General features: G+C 56.8%; 12 protein-coding genes across 12 annotated transcripts; 7 read left to right on the top strand and 5 right to left on the bottom strand.

Moving 5' to 3' along the window:
• Positions 1–54: 54 nt before the first annotated feature.
• Positions 55–1,910, bottom strand: N657DRAFT_642800 (tRNA guanosine-2'-O-methyltransferase). The gene is made up of 4 exons (XM_062792414.1): positions 1,631–1,910; positions 619–1,496; positions 357–562; positions 55–300 (listed from the first exon to the last, which is right to left on the bottom strand). The coding sequence occupies exons 1-4, from the start codon at positions 1,742–1,744 to the stop codon at positions 122–124; spliced, it is 1,377 nt and encodes a 458-aa protein (XP_062649803.1). The 5' UTR covers positions 1,745–1,910; the 3' UTR covers positions 55–121.
• A 266-nt stretch (positions 1,911–2,176) lies between these two features.
• On the top strand, positions 2,177–3,478 carry N657DRAFT_567596 (uncharacterized protein; the record flags this gene model as incomplete). The annotated part of the gene is made up of 5 exons (XM_062788527.1): positions 2,177–2,320; positions 2,395–2,539; positions 2,597–2,761; positions 2,812–2,940; positions 2,991–3,478. 5 exons carry the CDS (start codon positions 2,177–2,179, stop codon positions 3,476–3,478), a joined length of 1,071 nt encoding a protein of 356 aa, XP_062649802.1.
• A 24-nt stretch (positions 3,479–3,502) lies between these two features.
• On the bottom strand, positions 3,503–4,144 carry N657DRAFT_654501 (uncharacterized protein; the record flags this gene model as incomplete). The annotated part of the gene is made up of 1 exon (XM_062794510.1): positions 3,503–4,144. The coding sequence occupies one exon, from the start codon at positions 4,142–4,144 to the stop codon at positions 3,503–3,505; it is 642 nt and encodes a 213-aa protein (XP_062649801.1).
• Positions 4,145–4,944: 800 nt separating this feature from the next.
• On the top strand, positions 4,945–7,479 carry N657DRAFT_567508 (tRNA ligase; the record flags this gene model as incomplete). The annotated part of the gene is made up of 1 exon (XM_062788516.1): positions 4,945–7,479. The coding sequence occupies one exon, from the start codon at positions 4,945–4,947 to the stop codon at positions 7,477–7,479; it is 2,535 nt and encodes an 844-aa protein (XP_062649800.1).
• A 136-nt stretch (positions 7,480–7,615) lies between these two features.
• On the bottom strand, positions 7,616–9,397 carry N657DRAFT_670169 (uncharacterized protein). Its single transcript, XM_062795529.1, has 2 exons — positions 8,862–9,397; positions 7,616–8,808 (listed from the first exon to the last, which is right to left on the bottom strand). The coding sequence occupies exons 1-2, from the start codon at positions 9,198–9,200 to the stop codon at positions 7,846–7,848; spliced, it is 1,302 nt and encodes a 433-aa protein (XP_062649799.1). The 5' UTR covers positions 9,201–9,397; the 3' UTR covers positions 7,616–7,845.
• A 233-nt stretch (positions 9,398–9,630) lies between these two features.
• Positions 9,631–11,510, top strand: N657DRAFT_642795 (carbohydrate-binding module family 1 protein). Its single transcript, XM_062792413.1, has one exon. It carries the CDS (start codon positions 9,986–9,988, stop codon positions 11,369–11,371), a length of 1,386 nt encoding a protein of 461 aa, XP_062649798.1. The 5' UTR covers positions 9,631–9,985; the 3' UTR covers positions 11,372–11,510.
• Positions 11,511–11,838: 328 nt separating this feature from the next.
• On the top strand, positions 11,839–13,326 carry N657DRAFT_642794 (uncharacterized protein). Its single transcript, XM_062792412.1, has one exon. The coding sequence runs from the start codon at positions 11,992–11,994 to the stop codon at positions 13,048–13,050; it is 1,059 nt and encodes a 352-aa protein (XP_062649797.1). The 5' UTR covers positions 11,839–11,991; the 3' UTR covers positions 13,051–13,326.
• On the bottom strand, positions 13,177–15,426 carry N657DRAFT_642793 (GTP-binding protein Obg/CgtA). Its single transcript, XM_062792411.1, has one exon. The coding sequence runs from the start codon at positions 15,386–15,388 to the stop codon at positions 13,664–13,666; it is 1,725 nt and encodes a 574-aa protein (XP_062649796.1). The 5' UTR covers positions 15,389–15,426; the 3' UTR covers positions 13,177–13,663.
• Positions 15,427–16,990: 1,564 nt separating this feature from the next.
• N657DRAFT_632187 (uncharacterized protein) lies at positions 16,991–17,756 on the top strand (the record flags this gene model as incomplete). The annotated part of the gene is made up of 2 exons (XM_062791128.1): positions 16,991–17,166; positions 17,222–17,756. 2 exons carry the CDS (start codon positions 16,991–16,993, stop codon positions 17,754–17,756), a joined length of 711 nt encoding a protein of 236 aa, XP_062649795.1.
• Positions 17,757–18,783: 1,027 nt separating this feature from the next.
• Positions 18,784–20,604, top strand: N657DRAFT_642790 (cytochrome P450). The gene has a single exon (XM_062792410.1). It carries the CDS (start codon positions 19,078–19,080, stop codon positions 20,308–20,310), a length of 1,233 nt encoding a protein of 410 aa, XP_062649794.1. The 5' UTR covers positions 18,784–19,077; the 3' UTR covers positions 20,311–20,604.
• A 475-nt stretch (positions 20,605–21,079) lies between these two features.
• Positions 21,080–22,543, bottom strand: N657DRAFT_288824 (uncharacterized protein). The gene has a single exon (XM_062786633.1). It carries the CDS (start codon positions 22,388–22,390, stop codon positions 21,329–21,331), a length of 1,062 nt encoding a protein of 353 aa, XP_062649793.1. The 5' UTR covers positions 22,391–22,543; the 3' UTR covers positions 21,080–21,328.
• A 1,223-nt stretch (positions 22,544–23,766) lies between these two features.
• N657DRAFT_688649 (RPB5 subunit of DNA-directed RNA polymerase) lies at positions 23,767–24,922 on the top strand. Its single transcript, XM_062796953.1, has 3 exons — positions 23,767–23,880; positions 23,945–24,027; positions 24,090–24,922. Exons 1-3 carry the CDS (start codon positions 23,788–23,790, stop codon positions 24,616–24,618), a joined length of 705 nt encoding a protein of 234 aa, XP_062649792.1. The 5' UTR covers positions 23,767–23,787; the 3' UTR covers positions 24,619–24,922.
• Positions 24,923–25,242: the final 320 nt, after the last annotated feature.

Raw genomic sequence — 25,242 nt, 5'->3', positions numbered from 1 at the left:
AGGGTACGAGCCACTGATGGGGAGGTTAGCGCAAGACGAGACTGGTGGAGGACGGGGGCGGCGCAAACGCCGGGTTGAATGCGGAGCGTTTTATTGTACATCCGAAACGGGATATGGGTATCTAAGGCGCATCGTTAAATCCTCCATCGACTGGCTCAAATTTGCTGAAGTAGGCCTTGCGGAAGGGATTCAGCTCGTCAGCTGTCTTGCCCACAGGTTTCATCTCCTCTCTCGCCTTCATTGCCTCTTGATCTACTTCTCTGTCAGGGATCCTCCGGTACGTGATGAGGCGGCGGGACCCTGTCTCCCGTCAGCACTGCCCAAGACAATAATGGTATGGACAAGGCAAAGCATACACTTGTTGAAGGTCTGTGTACAAACTGAGACTATTTCGAGATAAGGGTGCTTCGGCACTGGTATCTCCTGGTTCTGGTCGTTGGCGGTAGGCATCCAAAATGATAGCCGCCCATTGTCGACGAGTGTTTGGGCTGAGAACTGCAAGATGCTGTCCAACATGGCAAGGAAGCTGTAGGGCTTCCTTGGCGGGATGAAGTCGGGGTTCCTGAAGAGTACACGGTTAGTTAAGCCTTAGCCTGTCCTCAACCGTGTAACACTCACTTGTACATCTCCTTGCCCTTGGGTATCACCCATGGACACTTCTCCGGATCACGGACCCCCAGTACTCTCAACCCTTCTCTTACCCCATACGGCGGATCACACACAATGCCATCGAATAACCTCCCTGTAACGCCATCTCCGTCATACCTTAACTCTGCCCTCCTAATAGGCGAGTTTGTCAAGTCCGCTGTAAACATTCCCCCTAACCCGGCAAGCAAGCCGTATTGCTCAAAGTTGGCCCTCAAAGTCCTCTTCTTCTCATCCCCCCTGATACTCCTCCCATCAATATCACTCCCAAACGTCAGAGCCCCAAACTGCGCGCACGCAATCGGGAAGCTGCCCGTCCCGACAAATGGGTCATATATGACCTTCCCGGGCACCGCCAGCACCAGGTTGGCCGTCACCAGCGCCAGCTCAGCGTCCATGGACGTCGTGCTAATGTACCGCCTCTTCTTCAAGTCTAGCTTTTTGGGCAGGTCCCGAGCCCCGGACGCCAGGTAGCGCCCAAAGTAGTAGTACTTGGGGTCCGGGATGCCCAGCGGCGTCGAGTTGAACTCCCAGTCCTCAAACAAGATAAACTCCTCGTCCGGGCGGCGCATCTGGATTGGCCCGGCGAAGCCGAGGTAGGCGAACGAGTTGATGATGCGGACCTTGTCCTCGGCGCTGCGCGAGCCCTGGTACGAGTCGATGGTGAATTTGAAGGAACAAATCATGTACCGCGACCAGAGGTGGCGCGTGGTGGCCTGCACGGCGGCGTGCACGGCGGACAGGTCCGGACCGGAGCCCCACAGCTCGTGGATAGACATGGCGAGGATGGAGCGGCGGATTAGGCGGGCTGCGGCGTCGGGTGAGGGAAGGTTGACGACGCAGAAAGGGGACTGACGAGACGCGGGTTAGCAAGGGGGCTGTTGATGTTGACGATATTCAGGGGGTGGGGTAATGGATGGCAGCCAATGGTGGTGATGGCAAAGGGTGCTCTCAACCCTTACGAGTCCAGTTCGAGGGAGCTTACTTCAAGACTGTAGAATATGACCTTCATGTCAATTCCCTCGATTAGGGCCAGGGATTGAATCTCAGGGAGACGGAACGTCTCGTGAGACTGGGAGAAGCGAATGAGATAGTTCATCTTTTCGCGATCAGGGTGTCGAGCCCGGTTGTCCGGTCGTTGTTGTTGAAATCGGAAATTCGGTTATAGTTTCAATGCTAGTCATCTGGTCAATTGCTCGAGTTGGGTTTGTGAGTTCCAAGACACCACTCCTCGTTTGACTCGAATGCAAAAGCTTGAGTTTGGTTGAAAAGGGCAAGTTTGTGCAAGACCTAGGATTACCGGGGCGTGAACTTAGCTACGGATTAGTGGGGTTTCTTTCATTTAAACCAATCATATGTGGACAAATTGCTTGATAGACACCGACCGTGTACTTTCAGATCTTAGAGATTCTGCCTCGCCGAAAAGTTCTGGCCCACTCGGTCAGACTCAATGTTGAGGTTCCTGCAACTAGTACCTGACCTGACACCACAAGAAAGGATAATATTCACCTTGGATCAGGAGTAAAGTAACATGTTGTCCTTCAATCCACCAGCCGTTTACCAAGCCTCAAAGTGCTATGTCACGTACGGGGTCATGAGGCATCTGGACCCAAAACAGGCCCCTTCGAAGTCGAAGCCGTGGGCGACATTTACAAGCCAAGACTTTGTCCACAGAGTACGTTGATGTCTGCGGCTGTATTCCTCAGAGGTCCTGTGGTTAGAAGAGGTTACTGGCTAACCCGCCTCTAGGCTGACTTGATTATACCCCAAGAAGTATTTGAGCTGGTCCAAGAAAAGCTTCTCCAGGAGATGTCGGCCCCTGAATTCAAGAGGGTGGTCATGTCACTGCATAATATTTTGTCTGGGGAGTTCTTCACAGAGTACATCAAGAATGGTGAGAGGGGGGGACCCGTTTGAGCCCGAAAGCCGGAACTCGCTTAACACGTAACAGGCAACATCATGATGCTCTCTGAGGGCAGGAGAGGAATCGACAACGTCTTTGCTTTACGAAACGGCACGCTCACCATGATCCTAGATAAGGAAGCATATGAATGCGCAGGCTTGGTTGGGAAGCCCCATGGCGTAAAGGGGAAACGCGGGCTCAAGCCCTGGTGGAGTGAGTCTCAAGAAACCAACAATTTTGCGTTTTCCTGCTGACATCCATAGTCGTCGAATTTGACCTCACGGCCCCTTCCATGTTTCCAGGAAAGAAGGGGTTTGACCGGCTGATTTACGCGAGCAGAAATGCACTCGCCGAGCCCGTGACATGGCTATTCTGTAACATCGGTTCAACAAGTAAAGAACCCTCGGCCAACGCTGCATTTCTTGACTAACCACAATTGCAGCTCCTGAACCGGATCCGCTGGCGTGCCACTTTCCCACCAAGTACACATCCAGCCCTGGTATACTGCGGGACATCCACGTGGTGATGCCCAAGCTTTCTCCGGACGTCGACTCCCTCTCCTCCAGTGGCAAAGACGACTTCGAGGACTTTTCAACCGGGTTGTACGAGTGGCTATCTCTCGTCCGCCTTCAGAGCCCACGCATCGAGGTGGGGGACAAGATAGACCCGTACCTCTCACGGTACCAAGTCCCGGAAGCCCGGACGGAGAGCAAGATCTGCAAGATCAGCTGGCAAGGCTTCCTTGCACCATGTTGGTCCCGGCAGACCTTGATCAACATCATCACCACGCTCCAGCCCAAGACCTGGTTCTCGTTCAGTACAACCACCTTCTCGAAGGGCCTTGCCGGGGATAACGCCGAGTGCACAATCCTCCGGATGCCCAACCCGACAGGGGAGTACCTCATGTGGGAGGTCATAGGACACGGGTGACACGGCGCCATTTTTTTTTCTATCTCAATATTGCCTCGGCCGTACGCTCCTCTCTTCGCTGAACTCCTCCCCGCGTATCGCGTCCTCAACCAACCGCCGCAACTCTGCCTGGCCCTCGGGTGTCTGGAAATCCTGCCTGGCAGCAAGCTCCTCGATCCTCCTGCGGAATTCGGGATCCGGCTGCTGCCCTTGCGTCTCGGCCACATCCATTGTGCCCACTGTCACTTGCAAGCCTCCCGGGATCGGGGGCAGTTCCATTCCGTTCGGTGCCTTGCCATTGGCGGCTGACGACCCGGCGTCGATACTCCGAAGATACTCAGCCACCGCTGGAAACTCAGCTTCAGCCTCAATCTTCTCCCTTGCTGTCTGGCCCTCCTCGTTCTGAATCTTGCCGTCTAACCCCAGCTCGTCGACCAGCACGCGGGCGGCGTCGACAGATTCAACGACGAATAATGCCGTCTCGCCGTCTTCGTCCTTGAGGTCGACTGGCACCTTGAATTCGCGGACCAGAGCGCGGAGGAGGTCCAGGTGGTTGTAGCTGGCGGCGGCATGAATGAGGGAGTAACCGTGTTCGTCTTGGGCCGACGCTAAGGAGGGGTCTTCGCGGAGGAGAGAAATGAGAGCTTGCGGGTTGTCGGCTGCGAGGAGGTAGGGGTTGGGTGCCATGTTGAAGTGTCGCGCTGACTCGGTCCAAATTCCTGGTACTGGGGTGGATGTATTGCTGATAGAATATCTTTGGTTGAGGACGACGACTGGGTGCGGAACCTCCACGGCGCTGATCGTGACGGTTACAGGTCCCGAGCCAGCGAAACTTTTGGTGGGGTCAAAGACATGGCGGGGTTGATTCGGGGAGCTTGGACCTTCCAGGTTGCTGTTGGTTGTTGTGGGGCGGTGCCCCTGGCAGCGGCTGTTGGCTCCAAGTCAGTCTCCATTGATGAAGCATTGCAGTAACCAACTGGGAATGTGACTCTTCGGCGAGGTTAGAATTGAGAAGCGTCCCTGAGCGTCTTGAGCAGGTGCTTTAACTTCTTCTGCATCATTTCCAATTTGCGCCACGCTGAGGACAACGTTTGACTCATACGGTAACCTTAAGGTACCTAGGACTTGTCTGAGCAGCACCTGCTCTTTCTTGTTGGGGGTTCAGCTTCCTTGTCACAATTCTCGATGAGCCAAGCAGTGCATCTATGTTTAAAAGCATCCAAACTCCAGCTTCTAGGGCTGCCCTCACATCTCGTGGTCGACTCAGTTCACCAGCAGTGGCAACCAAGCAATCCGTTCTCCCTTACCAATTGGGTTTCATCCATCCACCGCATCGCAACTGGGCTGCCTTTGGTACAAACCGCCTTGCATCACAATCGGAGGCTTCTGGACGCCGTATCCACCACAAAGCAAGCTTCGCCCCTCACCCAACCGTCCCTGCTCACTTTCGCCCAATCTCCACCACAAGTTCGCTGCTCACCAACAAGATGGAGGGCACTGTCGAGACGTTGGATAATGCGCTGTCGTCGAAGTACAAGGCCTCGACGGATTATGCCAAGCTTGCTGCAGGAATGAAGGTTCCTTATCTCAGCCAAGATCCGCATGAAACCTCTACTGTGATCAACGGCCTCGAGGAATGCAGCAAGAGGGGCAAGGGCCGCGGTGGGTTCAGTGCGAAGAAGACGAAGTACGCCGTTGCCTCGTCCCCAACAGGCATCATAGTCGACTCGTGGCGGTTTCAGGAGCACGACTACAAGCGCCGGGACCTGCCCACCTATGCCCGCGGCCTGTTCACCACGAGGACCAAGCAAGGCGTTCCCGAGATCGCCGTTCGTGGTTACGACAAGTTCTTCAACATCGGCGAAGTGCGCGAGACCTCGTGGGACCACATTTTCGAGCGGACAAAGGGCCCTTATGAGCTCAGCCTGAAGGAAAACGGCTGCATCATCTTCATCAGCGGCCTCGAGGATGACACACTACTCGTCTGCAGTAAGCACTCGACAGGAGACCGCTCCGACGTCGCCGTCAGCCATGCCAACGTGGGAGAGCGACACCTCGAGCGGCAGCTTCAGCGTATCGGCAAGACCAAGCAGGACTTGGCCCGGGAACTGAGGAAGCGGAACGCGACTGCCGTCGCCGAGCTCTGCGATGACAGCTTCGAGGAGCACATTCTAGCCTACGGCCCGGATAAGGCCGGGCTTTACCTCCACGGGATCAACATTAACATCCCTGGCTTCATGACATATCCTTCCCCTCTCGTTCAGAAGTTCGCCGACGACTGGGGCTTCATCAAGACGGGCCTGATCATAATAGACGACGTTCAAACTGTCAAGGCCTTCCTGGAGGAGGTAGCAGAGACAGGTGCCCATGATGGCCGGGATGTTGAAGGCTTTGTCATTCGCTGCAAGATGACTACCAACCCGGGCGTGGCCCCGTATCAAGACTGGTTCTTCAAGTACAAGTTTGAGGAGCCGTACTTGATGTATCGTCAGTGGCGAGAGGCAACCAAGGCGCTCATCGGGGGCAAGCAGTTCAAGCTCAGGAAACACGTCAAGATCACCGAGGAGTACCTGCTTTACGTCCGAAAACGTCTTGCCGCCGACCGAACCTTGGGCAAGGCCTATCTGCAAAACCACGGCATCATCAAGTTGCGCAATGACTTCTTGGAGTACAAGAACCTGAGGGGATCTGATGCTGCCAATTTGGAAGACCTTGACGGTGGGGCTTCCAGCGTCGATCGCGATATCATTCTGGTGCCTATTGCCACAATCGGCTGTGGCAAGACCACCATCGGGCTTGCACTTAGCAGCTTATTTGGCTGGGGTCATATTCAGAACGACAACATTACTGGCCCCAAGCGGCCCCCGCGTTTTACCAGGGCACTCTTGGACGAGTTGGACGAACATGCAGCCGTATTTGCCGACCGCAACAATGCCATGAAACACGAGAGGAAGCAGCTGATTAACGATGTCAAGATGCAGCATGCGACGGCCAGACTGGTCGCCCTGAACTTCGTCCATAATGACATCGACAAGATTCGACAGGTAACCCAAGACCGGGTGCTGGCCCGTGGTGACAACCATCAGACCATCCAGGCCGCCACAGATATGGGCAAGGTTGTTGGCATCATGGAGGGCTTCATCAAACGGTTTGAGCATTGCGATATCGAGAAGGAGCCCGACGCCGGTTTCGATGCTGTCATCGACCTTGATCCCACTGCAGGCAGCCGAGAGAATTTGGAGATTGTCGTCAAGGAGCTACATCGCCAATATCCCAATTTCGTCAAAGAGATACCCTCCGCTGAGGACATGGACAAGGCCATTCAAGCGGCTCTCGATGGCTACAAGCCCGACATGCGGCACATCATCCCCGATCGCTCGCGAAACGACAGCAAAAAGAACAACAAGCAGCAGCAGCAAGCCGCAGAAAAGCCACAAAAGAAGAAACCGCTCGAATACATGTCGGTCGACCTCACCACCAACGACATACTCGCCGCCCTCGAGAAGACCTTCTCCCCCAATCTTTCCGCATCCCAAACCCGCTTCTTCAAACAACTCCAGGGTGCCCGCCGCGTCCAGCCCAAATTTCACGTCACGCTCATGCACCGCGCCTCGGCCAAGGAGCACCCAGAACTCTGGAAGCGGTACATGTTCCTCCAGGAAACCGACGGCGCGATCCACCCGGACGGCAAGCTGGGCGAGCTGCAGGTCCAGCTGGAGCGCGTGGTGTTTGACGACCGCATCATGGCCATCGTCGTGCGCCTCGTGCCCACCAGTCCAGAGGACGAGAACATTAACGCCGGCGACGTGTCCCTCCCCGCCAAGCCCAAGTGGGAGTGCGTTAACCGGGTGGCTCATGTCACGGTGGGGACGCGGGACGATGGCGTCAAGCCCAAAGAGAGCAATGACCTGCTCGCGCGGTGGTTGAAGGATGGCAGTGGGGAGAAAACGGGGATTGGGGAGCTGCTGATTGAGGGGAAGCCGATGGTCAAGGGGATCGTCAGGGGTGTGCTGTCAAAGTAGGATGATGGAGGACACTCGCGGCGCAGGAGACAGCACCAGAGAGCTAAGAAGAAGGGTAACGGCTGTGTGAGACGCCGGGGAGAAGAGAGTGTCAGGGATGCGCCAACTGAGAAGGAAAAGGGCGTAAAGAAGAGTTAGCTGAGAGTCATCTTCAAGGTCATCCCAACTCAAATGCCCTGGTTATCCCTACTCACTCAAATATGTATTCAAATACAACTCGGGTCCGGCTTAAAAGCTCTAGCCACGCAGATCATGATCAAGAATTAGGAACGCCCTCGCCGTATTGCTGCTGATCCTCCCCTACCTCTAACCGCCATCGCCATGAGCCGCAACATCTGTCTAAGCGATCAAGCAGCCACTCCCCAGCTAAATCTCAGTGAACCCATTTGTCACCTTCACAAACTTCGCCCACTGCCTCGCCGCCTCGCCACTCTTGATCGCCCAGCGTGCCCTCCTTACACCCTCCTTCCACCGTCCTCCGCCCGGCCCACGCTCCTTGATGACAACCCCATCATCACCATACCCCAAACTACTCGTGTCAGCCTCGCATATCCCCGACAAGACGAACAGCGCGGCCGTGTTAATCAGCACAAAGTGCAGAATCGGATCGTCCTCGGGCATCTCGCCGTCCAAGATCCGCCGCAGGATACCCGCGTTCTCGGTGGGCTCCTTGCCCGGCGATACCTCGGAGAGCGGGTGCGCCGGCAGGCCAAAGTCGCGCGGGTGCAGGCGAAAGTGCTCCGTCACTACGGCGGCGGTGCCCGGCTCGGCGGACGGGTCGTCGTCCGCCGGCCGGATCCGCCAGCACAGCGTGTCGCCCGCACAGCTGATCTCGTCTAGCTCCTCGTCGCCGCAGACCACCATCGCCTTGCGCGCGCCGGCGAGCTGCAGGGCGTGCGCGAAGACGGGGCCGATGTCCTTGCGCGCTACGCCGATCATGCGCGCTTCGAGGAGCGGGCCGGTGGTGCTGGTGGAGGTGGGGTTGAGGTCGGTTGGGTTGGCGAGCGGCCCGACGAGGTTGAAGATTGTTCGCCAGGGCAGCTGTTTCCGGATCGGAGCCACGTAGCGCATGCCCGGGTGGAATACGGGGGCGAACAGGAAGCCATAGTTGGTGTTGCTGTAGAGCGAGGCAATGGTGTCCGGGCGGATGCGCGCTATTTGGGGCGCCTGCGGCTGCATGCAGGCCAGGAGGTCGGCCGAGCCGGATTTGGAGGTGGATGCTCGGTTGCCGTGCTTGGCGATGAGGAGGAGGCTGGAGGCGAGGATCGAGGCGGTCGTGCTGATGTTGAAGGTGTTGTGCGAATCGCCTCCTGTGCCCACAATGTCGACCTTTAAGAATGGTTAGCCACGTCCAGCAAAAGAGCCAGCAGGGAAGAGCTCACCAATCCACCCCGGTATTCCCCTTCCTTTCTGCGCCTTCCGTCGATGACTGCACGAAGAGCCGGCTCATCAATCTTCGCCGCAGCCTTGAGCATGCACTCTGCTGTCTTGGCCAGCACCTCTGCCTGCCGGTCTAGGCCGGTGAAATGGAGGGTCATCAGCAAGGCGCCGGCGTGGACTTCCGAGACCTGGTTCGTAAAGAAGTACGAGATAGCCTCAGCGATCTCGTCTGGCGAGACAGTGTCTGGGTGTCCGACGGGCCAGAGCCTTGCGAGCAATGGCTTGATGTCGATGAGGCGGAGCTCGCCGGCCGAGGCACCATCCCCGGCTGCTGTCGCCATGATGTGTGTTGAGAGTCCCGGAGAAGGGCTTGGACTATGGGAGGCAATTCGACAATGGGTGACAGCCAGATCCTTAAGTGATTGAAAGATGCCAGTCACATGGCAACAGCGTTGAGATACGAAGCGAACGTGGGTGGTACTGGGATTGACTCATTTCGGATCCGAGGACAAAGAACTCAAGTTGCAGCAGCTCTTTGAGGTGCATGCAGCCAGAAATGCCCCGCGACGAGACCGGAGATGTTAGCGGGGTCTTTCAGGGATCAGCAGTCAACGCCAAGCCTGGTAAGTTAATCCGTACACTATACGGTATTAGGGTCTCTTGGCAAAGTAGGCTTCTGCGCCGTACCGAACTGTCCTACCAGATAGGGTAGGGTATCGAGAATCGCGCTTGGCGCATGCGTAGCAGGGTGCTTGAAACATCAGCGGGCACTAGCGTTGAATATCGGTTCATACTATTACGCTTCTGGAAAGACAGCCATTGAGTGATGGAGTTGCGTGTTGACCTTCAATTTCGCACGACTTACACGAAGCAGGTGGGCCGTACGGCAGGTATAATATGCATGTGATCTTGTCTGCTCGCCATGTTGGTTTCGTTGGGCATTCGTAACTCTCATTCACACATTCTCTGCTCTCATATCGACTGCCTTTTCAATATCCTCTCTTTTTCTCCCGTTGAACACCTCGAGCGGAATCCTCGGCTGGTCTGAGTGGACGCTCTTTACCTTCTCGCACATTTTACAGGACCTGAGTCGTCCCCTAAACAGCTCGTCAACCGGCTTTATAACATGCGTTTCGAGATCATTGCACTTCTGGCGGTAGCCGCCACTACCTCGGCTCAGTCGGTCGTCGGTACAGCCTACGGTTACGGTGCCGGTGCGACTGGCGGAGGAGACGCCGCCCCTGTCACCCCGGCCTCAAATGAGGAACTCGAGCAGTACCTCGCCGATGACACCAAGCGCGTTATTCTGCTCAATCGAGAGTTCGACTTCACCGGCAAGACCGCGTCCGGTGCTGGCTGCGACAAGACCACCTGCTCCGCCAATAGCGGCGGTGGACAGTACTACTTGGGCGACCTCTCCTGCGGCGGCTCCGACATGACACGCGTCAGCTCCATCACCTACGACGCAGCTGGTATCACCCCGCTCAAAGTCGGATCTAACAAGTCCATCCTCGGTGTTGGCGGGAAGGGCGTGATCAAGGGCAAAGGGCTTTCCATCGCCAAAGGTGCCAGCAACGTCATCATTCAGGGTGTCGAGTTCACAACAATCAACCCCGGCATCGTCTGGGGAGGTGACGCTCTCGACATGCAGGGAGGAAACACCAAGATCTGGGTCGACCACTGCAAGTTCTCGCTCGTCGGTCGCATGTTCGTTGTCAGCCACTACGACGGCGCCGAGGCCACTCTTTCCAACAACGAATTTGATGGCGTCACCGACACCTCGGCTACTTGCAACGGCAACCACTACTGGACAATGATGATGATTGGGAAGACCGACAAGTTCACCCTTGACAAGAACTACTTCCACCACGTTTCCGGTCGCGCCCCCAAGCTCGGTCAGGACGGTGTCAACAGCTACTTCCACGCAGTAAACAACTTATTTGAAGAGATGAAGGGCCACGCTTTCGACGCTTATACTGGTGTCCGCGCACTTGTCGAGGGTAACGCATTTGTTGCTGTTAACCAGCCCAGCACCGAGCACGCTGCTGGTATCAACACCTTCGTCAGCAAGGGTGGTAACGCCTGCTCGTCTGTGTTTGGCCGTGCTTGTCTTGAGAACAGTGTCGACTCTTCTAGCGGCAAGCTGTCCTCGGGTTATTCCTCTGGCTTCATTGCTCAGCTTGGAAAGATTGACGTTCCTAAGCCTATCGAGGCTAGTAAGGTCGCCGCCTACGTCAAGGCCAACGCAGGTCCGGCAAACCTCGGTGCTTCTTCTTCACCTGCTCCTGCTGCTACCGCCACCACTGCTGCTGCTGCTACGCCAGCACCTGCTGCTCCCATAGGGTCTGGTTTTGCCGCCGGTACTGCCAAGCTCTACGCTCAGTGCGGTGGTCAAGGCTTCAATGGTCCTGCCAGGTGCGAGGCCCCTGCTACGTGTGTCAAGATGAACGAGTGGTACTCTCAGTGCATCAACAGCTCTTCCAAGTTCCGCCGCGCGCTGGGCCACTACTGAGCCTGAGATTTTGTGGTAACTTTACGAAACCTGCAAGTGTTGTGGAGGCACTATGAGGTCTGTTCCTATGTAAATACTACACTTTCGATTCGAAGCATCTAATGTACATAAAAACTGAATATTAATGTGCTATAGCCAAGCTATTGACATGTCTAATCCTTTCCACTACCGCAGCGTTTAAGGGATTGGGGTTTATGGCCGAATGCACCATGGCTTGCCACAATGGTTGAGCTTGCTCAATTCTAGTCAAAGACAAGTCTTCTCCCATTTTTGTACTCCCAAACTAGGTATTTTATCCGTAGAATACCTTTAACTATGGATAAGGTAGTAGGAAAACGTAAACACAAATGGCCAAACTTAAACCTGAACATCCTGTCAAATTAGGTCTAGCGGCCATTTCGAAACTGTTCAAAATTCCTGTGACCGATTTTCAATCTCGGCTTTCAAGGGCTGCCCCCAACCCTGGCCCGAAACCATGCATCCGATGATTGGCGACGCCAAAATTTCGGTTCCTGCGTCGCGAACATCAGGTGAAGCCAGCAAGCAAGCTGCGGTTGGGTCAGGTCGGTACACTCCACGGTTGTCCAATTGCTTCCACATCTGACAGGTGTCACCTCAGCATGCCTTCGAGACTACGATGCGCGGCCCCTCGTGGCCTGAGTTGCGCCGTGAACCATGCGAGGATACCGAATCGATCCGCCGTTCTCCTCCTTCCTTCAGCACCCGCAGCGATAGCTGCCTCCAGACAGTACGCTACAGCGGCCGCCGCCGTATCCAAATCGTCGAGCTTCAGACTGCCCGACGACTATGTCCCGCCGACCAAACCTCCTACAGCCCGTCCGGCCGACACGCGAAAGTCGCAGCTCCTCCGAACCTACACCTCCCTTCTCCGCTCGACGCCTCTGATTCTGATCTTCCAACATAACAACCTCACAGCAGTAGAATGGGCCGCCGTCAGACGGGAACTTAGGCTTGCCCTCGGCAGCATTGCCAGCGAGAGGACAAATTCGGCCGAGGTTGCGTCGAGAGCCCAGTTGCAGGTGATCCGGACACGCATCTTCGACGTCGCGCTCAAGATTGTCGAGTTCCACGACCCTTCCAAGGTCGGCCCCACCACCGTATCCGCGCTCACAGGAGAGAAGGTTCAAGTGGTCTACAACCACGACCTGTCTAAGGCCGCCTACAAGGCTGTCCAGGCTGCCACGAAGGCCGATGAGCCATTACCCGAGTCGTCCGCCTACGCCCAGATCTCGCCCCTGCTCGTCGGGCCGCTGGCGATTCTAACCCTTCCCGCCGTGTCGCCGGCGCATCTGGCCGCCGCGCTGAGCATCCTGGCCCCAAGCCCGCCTGCGTTCCCTGCGCCGAGCAAGAAGAAGAGCCCTGGTTACCACGACCCTATTGCGCAGAGCGGCCTTCAAAAGCTTATGCTGATTGGTGGGCGGATCGAGGACAAGGTTTTCGACCTCGAGGGCGTCAAGTGGGTGGGCGGCATCGAGGGCGGCCTGGACGCGCTCCGCGCCCAGCTGGTCTACATGCTCCAGAGCGCCGGGCTCGGCCTCACGACTGCGCTCGAGGGTGCGAGCAAGAGCCTGTGGCTCACCCTGGAGAGCCGGCGGAGCGTCTTGGAAGAAGAGCAGAATGGCGGAAAGGAGGGGGAGAAGAAGGAGGAGAGCTCGTGAGGCGAGGTTGTTGGAGATTGTTGGATCTGTGTTTCTACCCGCCGCATGTAGCTTGGTATTCGGCTATGTCGCAATGCAGCAGCTGCGATACCTTGATTTGTAAAGTATACTGTATCAAATACCAATGGCAGGGATTGCTTGGTTGAGGAAACAGGAAGCGTGAACCTAGTCGTTCCAGGTTGTCGGCGAGACCAGACTTTAAGCCGAAAACTGCTTCGGATTAGTAACCTGACCGAACCCTCAGCTTGTCCCTCCATCTGCTGAGCTAACAAAGTCCTGGAAGCATGTAGATCTGGCTATAGTACACATATATACAAGGGCCGTGTGGCTTAGATCGTTGTAGGTTATATCTGTGATCCACTCTCGATTAACACGACTCGGTTCGCGCCTCGGGTGGGCAAGTCGTCATCCCGGGAAGCAGCACCACTGTCCGAAGCCTTCAGACGACGGCGAGCAGGCCGGTCTCCCAGTGACGTGATATGGGCTGCTTACCCGGCCGAGTCACTTGAACCCACGCCTTGGACATGGCCAAGCAAATATCTCTCGCCAAGCCATGTCCTCCCTCATTTCACTGTCCTGTTGCGCTGTGCCAGAGCAGGACAGCACCCCAAACTTAGCCGTCCAGCAAGCCGACAGCCCAGTGCACTACCCGGTCAACCCCCTGCCCCTTGATCGCACTGACAGGAATAGCCGTACAATCCTTTGTCCACGCCCCTTCCACACCACTTGGATGCGGCTCCTTCCGCCTGTTGATAGCGTCGAGATACTCCCTCAACTCGTTGAAATTCTCCTGCGTGCCCGGCAGGTCGCCCTTAGTGGCCACGACAAACCACGGCTTGCCGGCAATGTGCAGCCCCCCGGCATTTGCGACAGGCGCGCCGTGGTCGCCCGCCATGTTGCTCGGCCAAAACGTTGCGTCCTCGGCGTCGGTCCCCGCGGCAGCGCTCCAATCGATGGCGGCCTGGCGCTGCCGCTCGCGCTCCTCGTCCTCGCGCATCTGGGCGTACAGGCCGACCTCGTGCCACAGCGCCTTGAGCGCCTTCACGGCGTTCCCGGCGCCGAGGTCGAGCACAAAGGCGAGCACTCCCGCGCGCTCGACATGCCGGAGAAAGGCGATGCCCAGGCCCTTGTCGAGGTGCGCGCCTTCGATCAGGCCGGGAATGTCGGCGATGGTGAACCTCGTACGGCGCTCCAGCTCCGGCTGCTGCGGGGAGACGTTGAAGGGGTAGTTTTGTGAGGGATGGGCGTCTGAGACACGGTGGTAACTGGTGAGCATCGGCCGGCCCTTGTTATCGTCGAGCACAACCGTGCCAATGTTTGGTTGGAGCGTGGTAAAGGCCCAGTTGCCTATGCGGGTGCGGCTATTGCTGATGGAGCGGAGAAGCGTACTCTTGCCGGCATTGGGCAAACCGACCAGACCGACGTCGGCGAGGAGCTTGAGTTCCAGCTCAATCTCCATGGACACGGCATCCTCCCCCTTGGTGGCAAACATGGGCTTTGGTGTGCCCTTGCTGACAAAGTGTGGATTCCCCAGTCCGCCGAGTCCTCCGACTGCAAGCAGTATCGGTCGTGGCGTGGGCCGTGATAGGTCCAAGTGTACTGGCTCCTTGGGCTGCTGAAGCAAGCGGTCACGGTTCGGTAGCGGAGGCAGGGCCATTCTCCTCTTGTCCGAGGAAGACATGCCAGGGTACAGCAGCCACTTGTCGCGATCGGCGTCTTCGACCGGCTCTCCGTCTGGCCCTTCTTCGATCGCCAGTGTCTGTGCCTTCTTCCGCCTCCGGTCCCGCCGGCTTAGAAATCGATTTTCAGCTTCTGGGTCGTTCCGGCTCAGCTCGCGCACCACGGTCCCGACCGGGACGGCGATGACGACGTCCTCGCCACGCTGTCCTCCCCTGGAACTACCCTGGCCACTCTTTCCCTTGCCCGCACGCACAATCTTCCTCCGTGCCAGCTTGTAAAGCGAGGTTTCGCCATGTACGGCCTGGATGTAGACGTTTCCGCCGTGGCCCCCGTCGCCGCCGTTCGCAGGCCCGTCCTCCATGAAAGCCTCTCGCAGGAACGAGATGCAGCCGTGGCCGCCAGCGCCGGCGTGGATAGTAAGCTTGGCCTTGTCGGCAAAGTAAGACATGGAGTAGTCGTCGGGGGCCGGATTCAGGTGGGAAGAAATCGGAGCGGATTCATCCTTCGGCGTCGAGGCCTCGGTGCTGCTCCGTCGCGTGCATCGCGTGCTGCTGATGGCTGCGGCCAGGCTCGGGCGAGAGATGCCATTGGGTGCGAATAGTGACGGGTAGAGAAAGTGTAGAAACAGGCGCGGACTGCGAGGGCAGCAGCCGGCCATGATGGGCCAAATGTGCGCCGATGATGGCTAAGACTTGCCAGTCTTGCTTGTTCATCAATCCATCATTGAGTTGAAGCAGAGAGTTAATTTGAGCAGGGGTCTACGATAAGATAAGGTAACAGCGCTAACGCTACTCCAGTGACCCCACAATCTGAGCTGCTTCCGAAGCCAACCTAAACTTTTGGGAATTAGGAACAACCTCTCGATGAGATGATTTAAAGAGATCCGTTTGATCTTAACAAGCATCTCATGGCATTCTTTCCAGATTTCCATGTCTCCCAACTTGTACCTCTCGATTCGTCGGGGCTGGCCCTCGCCGTTACGATGGTTAGGTAACCAAACATGCGGTCAGCAGCCGAAATGAGTTCGCCTCCGAAGCAACCCAGCCGGCGTCAAGCCGAGATTCGAGAGACGCCAGAACACCACTGGAACGAACAGGTACGTTTATTTCCAGGTTCTGGACCAATTGAGTTCACCTTGACAGTTTCGAGACATGTACGGACGTACCTATTTTCTCATACAGTCTTGCTCCCAGCTTTGGAATGGGCCTATCTGTACCTCAGATTCTCGCTTCTTCGCTCGTGATCTCCTCACCTAGGCCGTCTCCACAAACCTGACCGCGGATCTTGCTCCTCCCTGTCACCAACCCCTCCGCGCGACGGTCTCTGCTGCTGTTCTCTTCTCTCCCCCATCTCTATCACAGAGGACGACGTATCGTTCAACAGCCACCTGACATCAACTGCAGCTGCAATTAATACCCTTGGACGCCGCGGGTGGTGACAAGGGAAACAAATCCAGCCAGTTGAGGGTTCATTGGGCGACCCCGCCGAACCCAGCGCGTCGTGGGACTGGCTGAAAAGCAAGCATTGGGCCGCTGCATGCTGCAGACCACTGCTGCCAAAGGCCTGCTGCATTCGAGCCACGACACAGATTCCAGTCTAAACGTGGTTAAGCCCGCCTTGGTTTGTGCGAGCGCCCCAGCCCTCGCTGGCCGTCGCCCAACTTCATCGACACCTCGTCCTGCGACCTCTTGCTCTGTCTTGCTTCGTCCTGCTGCACCTTCGCTCGCTCTCCGCCAAAGAGAGCCGCCCGCTACCCACCTAGATCGCTCTTCCATCACTGCCGTCTGGCTTTGCTGCTGCTCCTGGTGTTGTCCACGGCATCTAGCACGCGACGCACGAACTGCAGCAACTCGGCCTTGTTCCTTCCCTCTCATCTTACCTCTGACGCCCTACGCCCGCGCTGTTCGACTCCCGTCTCCCTCTTGCGCTGCTCTCCAGCCCAGGTCAGTACATCTGTCGTCCATCAGCCCATCCACGCTCTGTCCCACCTATCCTCGTCCTGCCCACTGTGCGTGGGCTGCGTGTTCCCTATCTTTTGGCTCTCGCTCCTCCCACATCACCTCTCCTGCTTCCGTCCTCTCCCATTGTTTCGTCTATTTCCTCTTATTCTGGGCAGGACTTTGGAATCCGCTGGGCATGACCCGCGGCCATGACCACCTTACGCATGTTAGCGTTTTCTGTATCCCTAGGTTGAGCCTTGGTGGTGTTCTTCTCATATGACCCGAGATATTCCGGACGAACAAACACAAGCGCTAAAAAGATGTATACCAGAGACTATAATCCGAAGCCCCGGAAAGGCGTTGTCAGGATGGACCCTGACTGTGCCATATGCCATGCCCCGGCCTCCCTCGCTTGCGAGTGCGAAGCGAAGAGCCTGGAGGTGGCCGTCCGCCAAGCCGAGAGTCGTATGATGCAGTCAATATTGAATGATATACGGTGAGCAAACCCGGCGTACACGACACACGGCCGCTTTCACTGACCTTTCCTTAAGCTCATGGGTTCGAGCTCACGCACAGGACTACATCCTTGAGTACTTTCGACTCCTGACTGAGCGACGCAAGGCGGCTCACGCCCAGCATCTGGACCGGCTCTCAGCCCACTCGTACCACTACTACCATGCACCACCGCATCCCAATGAGATTGCTGCCGCCCAGGCGCAACTGAAGCGAGGCATTGACGAAGATTGGCAAGCATCCGTCCAACGGTACCCCGAGGTGCTCGAGTACTTCTACAGCTTGGTCGAATTGAGCTTGCCCGACGACAACGAGCCTGCCGTCAAGGACCCCCCCCTCAGCGCCCTCAGCGGACCCCGCAACAAGCCAGCGCGCCGTCCCGGTGCCGCCACTACTGTGGCCAGCGGGCCCAGCCTCGCCACGCATGAGCGAGACTTGCCCCTGCCTCGAGGCCGAACACCACCACCACTCGAGCCTCCGCGGGAAAGGAGGACACCCGGGCCGCGGGACCGGAGACAGTCCTACAGGGGAGTGCCGCCACCGCCGCCATCCTACTATCCCCCGCCTTACTGACGGTCTTACCACTTTCGCTACTGCGGACTGAGGAGAACCTGTCCGGGGCTGGTCTGTCGGCCGAGTCTCGCTTGCTTTTGGGACCATGATATTCGTCTCCGTTTCCGTCGGTCGCGCCTTTCTATTTCTAACACGATCATGAGTCTGACGAGGTCTGACGAGTCTTGGGTTTTCTTACTGCTACGTTCCATGAAACAAATTGCATAGCCTCGTGTGCTTATACCGGATGGCATTTTGGGAATTTGTTACATTTGTTTATACGGATTCAACTGGCTTTGGCTGGCCGTGTACCTGGCCGTGTACACTGGCCAGGATGCACTCTCTTAGACTTTTTGTTTCGGGACCGGATCACGGCACGGACGTTTGGGAGTTTTTGGATACATTTTCCTCCTCTTCTTATTGATGTCTACCTCGTCAAGCCTGGGTGGTTAATGTGTGCTCTAGGGGCTCCGGGCTCCTTTGGTACACCGACACAGACCCGCCAGCTTCGGCCCAGCTGACAGAAAGCCGGGCTAGACAGGCGAAACATGGGCACCCATCGCTCCATCTGGTGCCGCTAAACCAGCGTGCATTTTCCCGTATCCCGCTCGTGCCAGTGGCTGAGGGTAAGAGATGCTATTGGTGTCCCTCTCGTTCAAAAGGGGCGAGAATATGCGGTAGTTGGGTGGCCTGGCACATTGCTGCATGAGTTTCCTGCGGGGCAATTAACTTGGGTGACGAATTATGCATAGGCTGAGGTGGGAGGGAAAAGGGATAAAAGACCAAATGAGCCCAGGTTTTACAGTTTGGCTTTGTTCTCAAGTAGCTCTGTGTAACTAATGTCTGGCATTTGCCTTGAATTAATTAACACAATGCTTCTATCTTCCGTCCTAGCACCCAACGTCCTTTGGGCGGCTGCGACCCTTGGAGCACTCGTGCTTGCCAGGGTCGTGTATAAAGTGCTCTTATCACCCCTGCGGCAGTTTCCCGGCCCCTTTCTCGCAAAGTTCACCGACTTGTACCGCGCTGGAGTAACCCTCACCGGCCGGTTCGACATTCGGAATCGTGCATGGCATCAACAATGGGGCTCGGCCGTCCGTGTTGGGCCCAATACCATCAGCATCAGCGAGCCGAATCTCATCAATGTCATTTACGCCACGAAGAATGCCTGGCTCAAGGTAGGCAGGGCTCTATCTATCGTATCCCGCTCCCAAGTCGTCGGTTTCCAGTCGAGTCCGGTGCAATGCCGATACCACAGGTCTCCAGCTTCTCGAAAGAGATGAGGGACATCATAGCTTCATGAGATCTAACAGCACACATGAATACCGTTTATTAGACCGACATGTACCAGCCGAATGACATGGCCGTTAACGGCCAGCGTATCCAAAACATATTCAACACGCGGGACAAGGCGTTTCACGCCAAGTACAAAACGCCTATTGCCGGCTTCTGGAGTCAGACCAAGATCCTCGAGCTCGAGCCTCTCATGGACGAGACGCTGCGCCTGCTCGTGGACACGCTGGGCGAGCGTTTTGCCGGTACCGGCGCCGTATGCCCGGTGGACGACTGGGTGGCGTACTACGCCTGGGACGCCGTGGCGAACGTCAGCTTTGGCCGGCATTACGGCTTCATCGAACAGGGCAGTGACGTCGAGAGCATGATCGCCGAGTCCACGGCGGGACTTTTTTACTTTGCGCGCGTGTCACAGGTTCCCTGGGTCGACGAATGGCTCGACAAGAATCCCGTCATGCGCATCGGCCCGCGTCCGTTGGTCAACGGTTTCCTCTACAGCGTCAAGATCGTCACCGAGTACCAGCAGCATCTGGCGGCGGCGGGCCGCACAGTCGAGCAGAAGCCAGCCGAGCACTTCCTCGACAAGTACCACAGGCTCAAGGAGAGCATCGACTTTGTGGACGACAACCAGGTCATTCGCTGGCTGATGCTCAACATCCTCGCCGGCGGCGACTCGACTGCCGGCGCCATGCGCGCTGTCTTTTACTACCTCGGCCGCAACCCGTGTGTCCAGGCCAGGTTAGTCGCCGAGCTCGACGGCGCCAACGTGACGGTCCCGGCCCAGCACAGGGACATCAGGCATCTGCGATACCTGGACGCCGTCATTTGGGAGTCGCTGCGCATCTGCCCGGGCGTGGGTCTCATCCTCGAGCGCGAGGTCCCCGCCGGCGGTCTCCAGCTGCCTGACGGGCGTCTCATCCCGGCTGGCATTAAGGTGGGCATCAACCCGTGCGTCGTGACGCGCGACACCGGTGTCTACGGGGGGGACGCGGACGAGTTCCGGCCGGAGCGGTGGCTGCGTCGTGACGGCGAGAGCGAGCATGACTACCTCCGTCGACACCGCCGCATGTCCGAGGCAACTGACTTCACGTTCGGCGCGGGCAGTCGAGTGTGCCTGGGCAAACATCTTGCCAAGACGGAGATGTACAAGTTGGTTGCGACCTTGTATCGTGCCTTTGATATCAGGCTTTTGCGGACGGATCATGAGTGGAAGTATTGCAACTCGTGGTTCATGTACCAGACTGACATTCCCATGGTTATAAAACGCCGTGGAAAAGCATGAGGACACGGCAGCCGGTTTTGATTCCAGTCCGCCGCGCTGCCGGACCGATCATTTCCTTCTGTTTCTAAGCTCATGATAGCGTCTGCGGGTTTCATGGAATAGCACGACGAACATCAGGCTTGTTCAAAATATTCATTGTTGGTACGAGCCTCTTGTGGGCTCGTGCTGCTGCAGTTCGGCGCATAGTTGTATCTTGCTCTCAACGCGGAAGAAAGAGAAACCTGGCTGGCTAGCTGCCGCCTTGATGACTGGAGAGTAACCGACTGACCGTACAGTCCGTAGCTATACTACGACATGAGATCAGCGAAGACAACGCCGCAAAGGTGACACATCCGCCGACAGACGACTGGAACAGCTGGCACTTACCCAGCTCCACGACGACCCAACAGCGTCTCATCCACTCAAGACATCCAATAGGCAATTTCACATCTGGCCCAACGCGGACAAGCCGCAGCGCACCCTTGATGAGCGGATTTGTTGTATTCCAGCCAGCACTCACTTCCCCTTGCCATTTTCCCATACCCGGTGAGACTCCTGATGCTGAAGGTAGATATCTACAAGAAGTGGAGGAGATGGCCGGAGAAAAAAATCATACCACATCCCCCATCCATCGCTCGCAACCGGGCGCCAGGAGAGTATGGCGAGAACACGATGGAGAGGAAGTAACAATAAGATTAATGCCACATGATACATAGTAGACAAGCCAAGCCAGTATATATCAGCACCCGCCAGCCCACGTTCGGGCCCGCGCCAATGCCATCACGAAAGGGTGTGTGGTGGTTGGTGAGTCAAACCGTCAGCAGTTTTTCGTCCTTTTGTGAGAATCCCCGCTCAAACTAGGCAGTCGCCTCGTTCTCCTTCTCCTCGAGCGAGACCTCGGCGACGTTATCAGAGGCCTCGGTAACCTTCTTATCAGCCTCCTCCTTGGCAGGGGTGTTGGCGCCTGAGCCCTCGGCGGCTTCCTCGGCTTCAAGACGCTCAATCTCCTTCTTTGCTTTTTCAATGTTCTGCGCAGACGTTAGCGGGATGTGTAACACAGGTGAGGGCGACATGGGAGACGTACCTTGCGCGTCTGCTCGGGCTGGTCGGCCTTCCACTGGGCAATTTTGGCCTTGACCTTGTCGACGACCTCGGGCACCTCGGCGGCGCTCATGGGCGGGTTGACGCCGACGAAAGCGCAGTCCTCGATGACGGACGGCGGACAGCTGAACTTGGTGATGGCGGCCGGGGCGTCGGCCGGGGAGCTCTTCTTCCCCTTCTTGCCCTTCTTGACCGCGAGGAGGTACTCGTCGTCACGGTCCTCCTTACGGACGAGGCGCATGCCCTCGAAGCCCGAGGCGTCCACCTTGCGCTGGGCGGCGGCGGCGAGGCCTTTGTCGGCCACGAGGGGGCTCTTCTCCTCGATCACGTGGGACGGGTCGAAGAAGCGCACCAAGTTGTTGGCGCGCCGAATCTGCTCGGCGAAGGCGGGGTCGCTGGCCTCGGCGAGCATCTCCTGGGCGCGGGCCATGCGGCGCTCCCTGGCGATGCGCTCACGCTCCGCCTGCTCGCGCTCGCGGCGCTTCTCCCGCTGCTGGCGCTCCCAGGCGAGCGCCGCCTTGCGCTGAGCGTGGTAGTCGTCTTTGAACTTCTTCATGGCCTCCCAAGTCGCCTGCTGTTTGCTCCGCGCCTCGTCCCGCTCCTTACGCAGGGCCGTCAGGTTCTTGAAGGCCGAGTCCTGCTCGGCTTTGATGCTGTCAAGCTCGGCCTGGGCGGCGTTGTACTGCTCGCTGAGCGCCTTGGCTTCGGGGTCCTCGAGCGAGTCCTTGATCTCCTTGATCTTGGCCTTCAGGTCGTCAATCGACTTTTGGTCGTTGTCAAAAGCCGAGAAGTTCTTGCGCAGCTTGCGCAGGCTCGTAACCTCGGCAAGCGCCTTCTTCTCGTCAACGAGCTTCATCTGGCCGCGCTCGACCTCGCGCTCGAGCTGGGCGATCTTTTGGTCGATCTCCTCTACATTTTTGAACGAGACCTTGGACCGGGCGGCCTTCTGGTCGGCAATGCGCTTGCGGAGCTCGTCATCGAGCGCCTTAATCCGCGCCATCTTGGAGGCCCGGGCATCCTTGCCAGTGCCTTGCTTCTTCCGGATCTCGTTCAGCTGGGCGATCAACTCCTGGCGCCGCTTCTGGGTAGGGCTCTCCTTGTCCTTGTTCGGCACGGCAACTTCGATCTTGGCCTTGATGGCATTCTATTGAAGGGCGATGCGAGTTAATTTCCGGTCAATTGCACAGTAAGTGGGTGAATCAATGGCGCCCAATTGTACTCACGTATGCGTCAAGGGCCTCCTTGTGCTCCTTCTCGAGCTTTGCTAGGTCCTTCTTGAAAGCCTCCTCGTCAGGGCGCACCGGCTTGGTGGCGGGAACGGCGGTGGCAGCAGCCGCGGGCGTGGTCGACTCGGTCGCCATTGCAATGATTGTACCAAGCGTAGAATCCAGGGAGAGAGGCGTTAGGCGAGGGAGTCAACCCAGGTCCGATGGTGAATTGCAGTTGAAGGAGCGTCTGTAGCGGGCCAAGATTGTGAAATGGATTGAGCGGATTATAATCCGTATAGGGACGGGAGTGAGAAAGATGTGGTGGGCTGTGGACCGGTCACAGCCGAAAGGTGCACTCCCCCCAAATTTATTCTCGAAGTTCGTCTGAAAGTCTGTATCACCAAAATTTCAGTTTGGGGTCAGCCAAAGCCCAGATCTGTTCACATGCGTTTATCGCGGTGTACGGAGTAACACCAACACGATTGAACCGGATGTTCAGTACTTACAAGCACAATATGCTGCAATTCTCGGCATTTCTCCACTTGGGACTCGCAAACTGGCCTCTTACTTGCTTGAGTACTCGGCGAGATTGACTTCATGCTTAGGAAGTTCAGATTTCATATAGCAGGTGGGAGATGGTGCTCATTAGTGGTACAAGTTGTCCGTGTATGATCCAAGCATGGTTTGGTTGTTCCTGTAACACGGTGCCCGTGCGCTAAATACCGGAAAGACGAGAATGTTTCAAGTTATGCGAAAAGAGAATTAAAGCAAAAGAATAGACAGAAGAAGGACATGATAATGGATAAGTAGTAGAAATTGAAGCAAATGGAAGCGATTCAATTTAAGTAACCTACCATTGACTGCTTTTATTGTGTAAGTCATTGGATGCCTCGCAGAGCAAAGCTCCTATCCAGCGGTCCATATATATCATTATATCGAGCTTATGCTATCATCGATGCGGAACTTGGGCCGTGTGATCCACCCTTGGCGTGTGTTTAGCGCCTTGGCGGGGGACCGCTGCCGCATTGAGCCGCATTTTTTTGGAGCTGCGGCGTCAGTTCTTTCAGCACCATCGCAACGCACCGAGCCAAAGCGCATTCTCCATCGCCCACCCACACTTTCCCCAAGATTCCGCCGAACCATTACCCTGCTGCGCTACCTGAATTGAGTGCCTACATCATCACCCAACATGGAGGAGGAGAGCAGCGCCAGCATGCATTTGAAGGAGGTCACACGACTCTGGCGGGCGTGGAGGACCATCCACGAGATGGCCCAGGACAGAGTACGCAGCCCAACGTCATTGTGGCAGGAAACTGTCTATAACCACTGACACCTCCTGGCCGCAGGGCTACGAGCTGGCCGAAGAGGAAGTCAAGATCTCGCTTGATCGCTTCCGCGCCGAGTACACGAACGACGATGGCAGTCCGAAGTACATCCCCTCCACCGCTACCCTTCCACCCTCTAGACCACCACAACTAACCTCGACACCAGCCGCGCCAAAATGCAATTCTCCGCCCGCCCCTCGGAAGCCATGATCAAAAAGTTCACCCCCCCACCAACCCCCTCCAACCCGGACCCGGCGCCTGAGTGCGGCACGATCTGGGTCGAGTTCTGCCCGGACAAGTCCTCCATCGGCATCAGCGTCATGAAGAAGTTTGTCGAGCACTGCGCGCAAAACAACTTCAAGGCCGGGATTCTCGTGACGGCCTCCGCCTTGTCGGCCCAAGCCCGCAAAGTCATGACCGTTACCTCGCAGTTCACGCTCATCGAGTGCTTCCTTGAGGAGGACCTGCTTGTCAACATCACGCACCACGAGCTGGTGCCCAAGCACATTCTGCTCAGCCGCGAGGAGAAGGCGGCGCTGCTCAAGCGGTACCGCCTCAAGGAGACGCAGCTGCCGCGCATCCTCAGCAAGGACCCCATCGCGCGATACCTGGGGTTGAAGAAGGGGCAAGTTGTCAAGATTATACGGACTAGCGAGACGGCGGGGCGGTATGCCAGTTATAGGCTTTGCGTATGAGCTGCAAGCTTGCCGGGGAAAGGAGGAAGCTGAAATGATGGATGGAAGGTACGGGGCAATGTTTAGATTGGCGAGGTTTGCGGTGCATCAAACTAAAGGATCACAAAGGCGTTCTGAGTTTGCGCGGTCAGCATGGTTTTTAGTTTCGTTGCTTGCTATTTTGGGCGTTTGGGGGAAGGGTGCTGAGGGCTCTTCTGCTGATCTCTATTGATCCTCAGTGACAACTCAGCGTGACCCTGGTATAGGCTCGGCTATATATCAGCGAGGTAGTCATGGCCGTGAGAATGAATGGATCATGTTGTGCCATATAAACTACTTCGGAGTTCTTTGGAGTTCGTCCGCCCAGTCCGTTACTTCTGCCTGTGGTCCATCCGCCGTATATGGCCAAAAGCGTCTAATCAGATATGTCCCTGTTGTCCTGCGAATGATCTTACGTGGCATGTCACCTGGGCTGTGTATCGTCTACTATCATACGCGAGCGCATCGAGGCTGGGCTCCATGTGGCGTTGTAGAGTACATGACCAGAAAGATGCAGAGATGCCCGAAACCAAACACCGAGCAGAGTGCCATCTGCAACACCAACCAAGAAACTGCAACTGCGGCTTGCAACGCTAATCCCCAGCT

This window comes from Parathielavia appendiculata, assembly GCF_033297405.1.
Source record: "Parathielavia appendiculata strain CBS 731.68 unplaced genomic scaffold N657scaffold_3, whole genome shotgun sequence".
Taxonomy (NCBI): domain Eukaryota; kingdom Fungi; phylum Ascomycota; class Sordariomycetes; order Sordariales; family Chaetomiaceae; genus Parathielavia; species Parathielavia appendiculata.
This window is presented reverse-complemented; position numbering and strand designations above follow the sequence as displayed.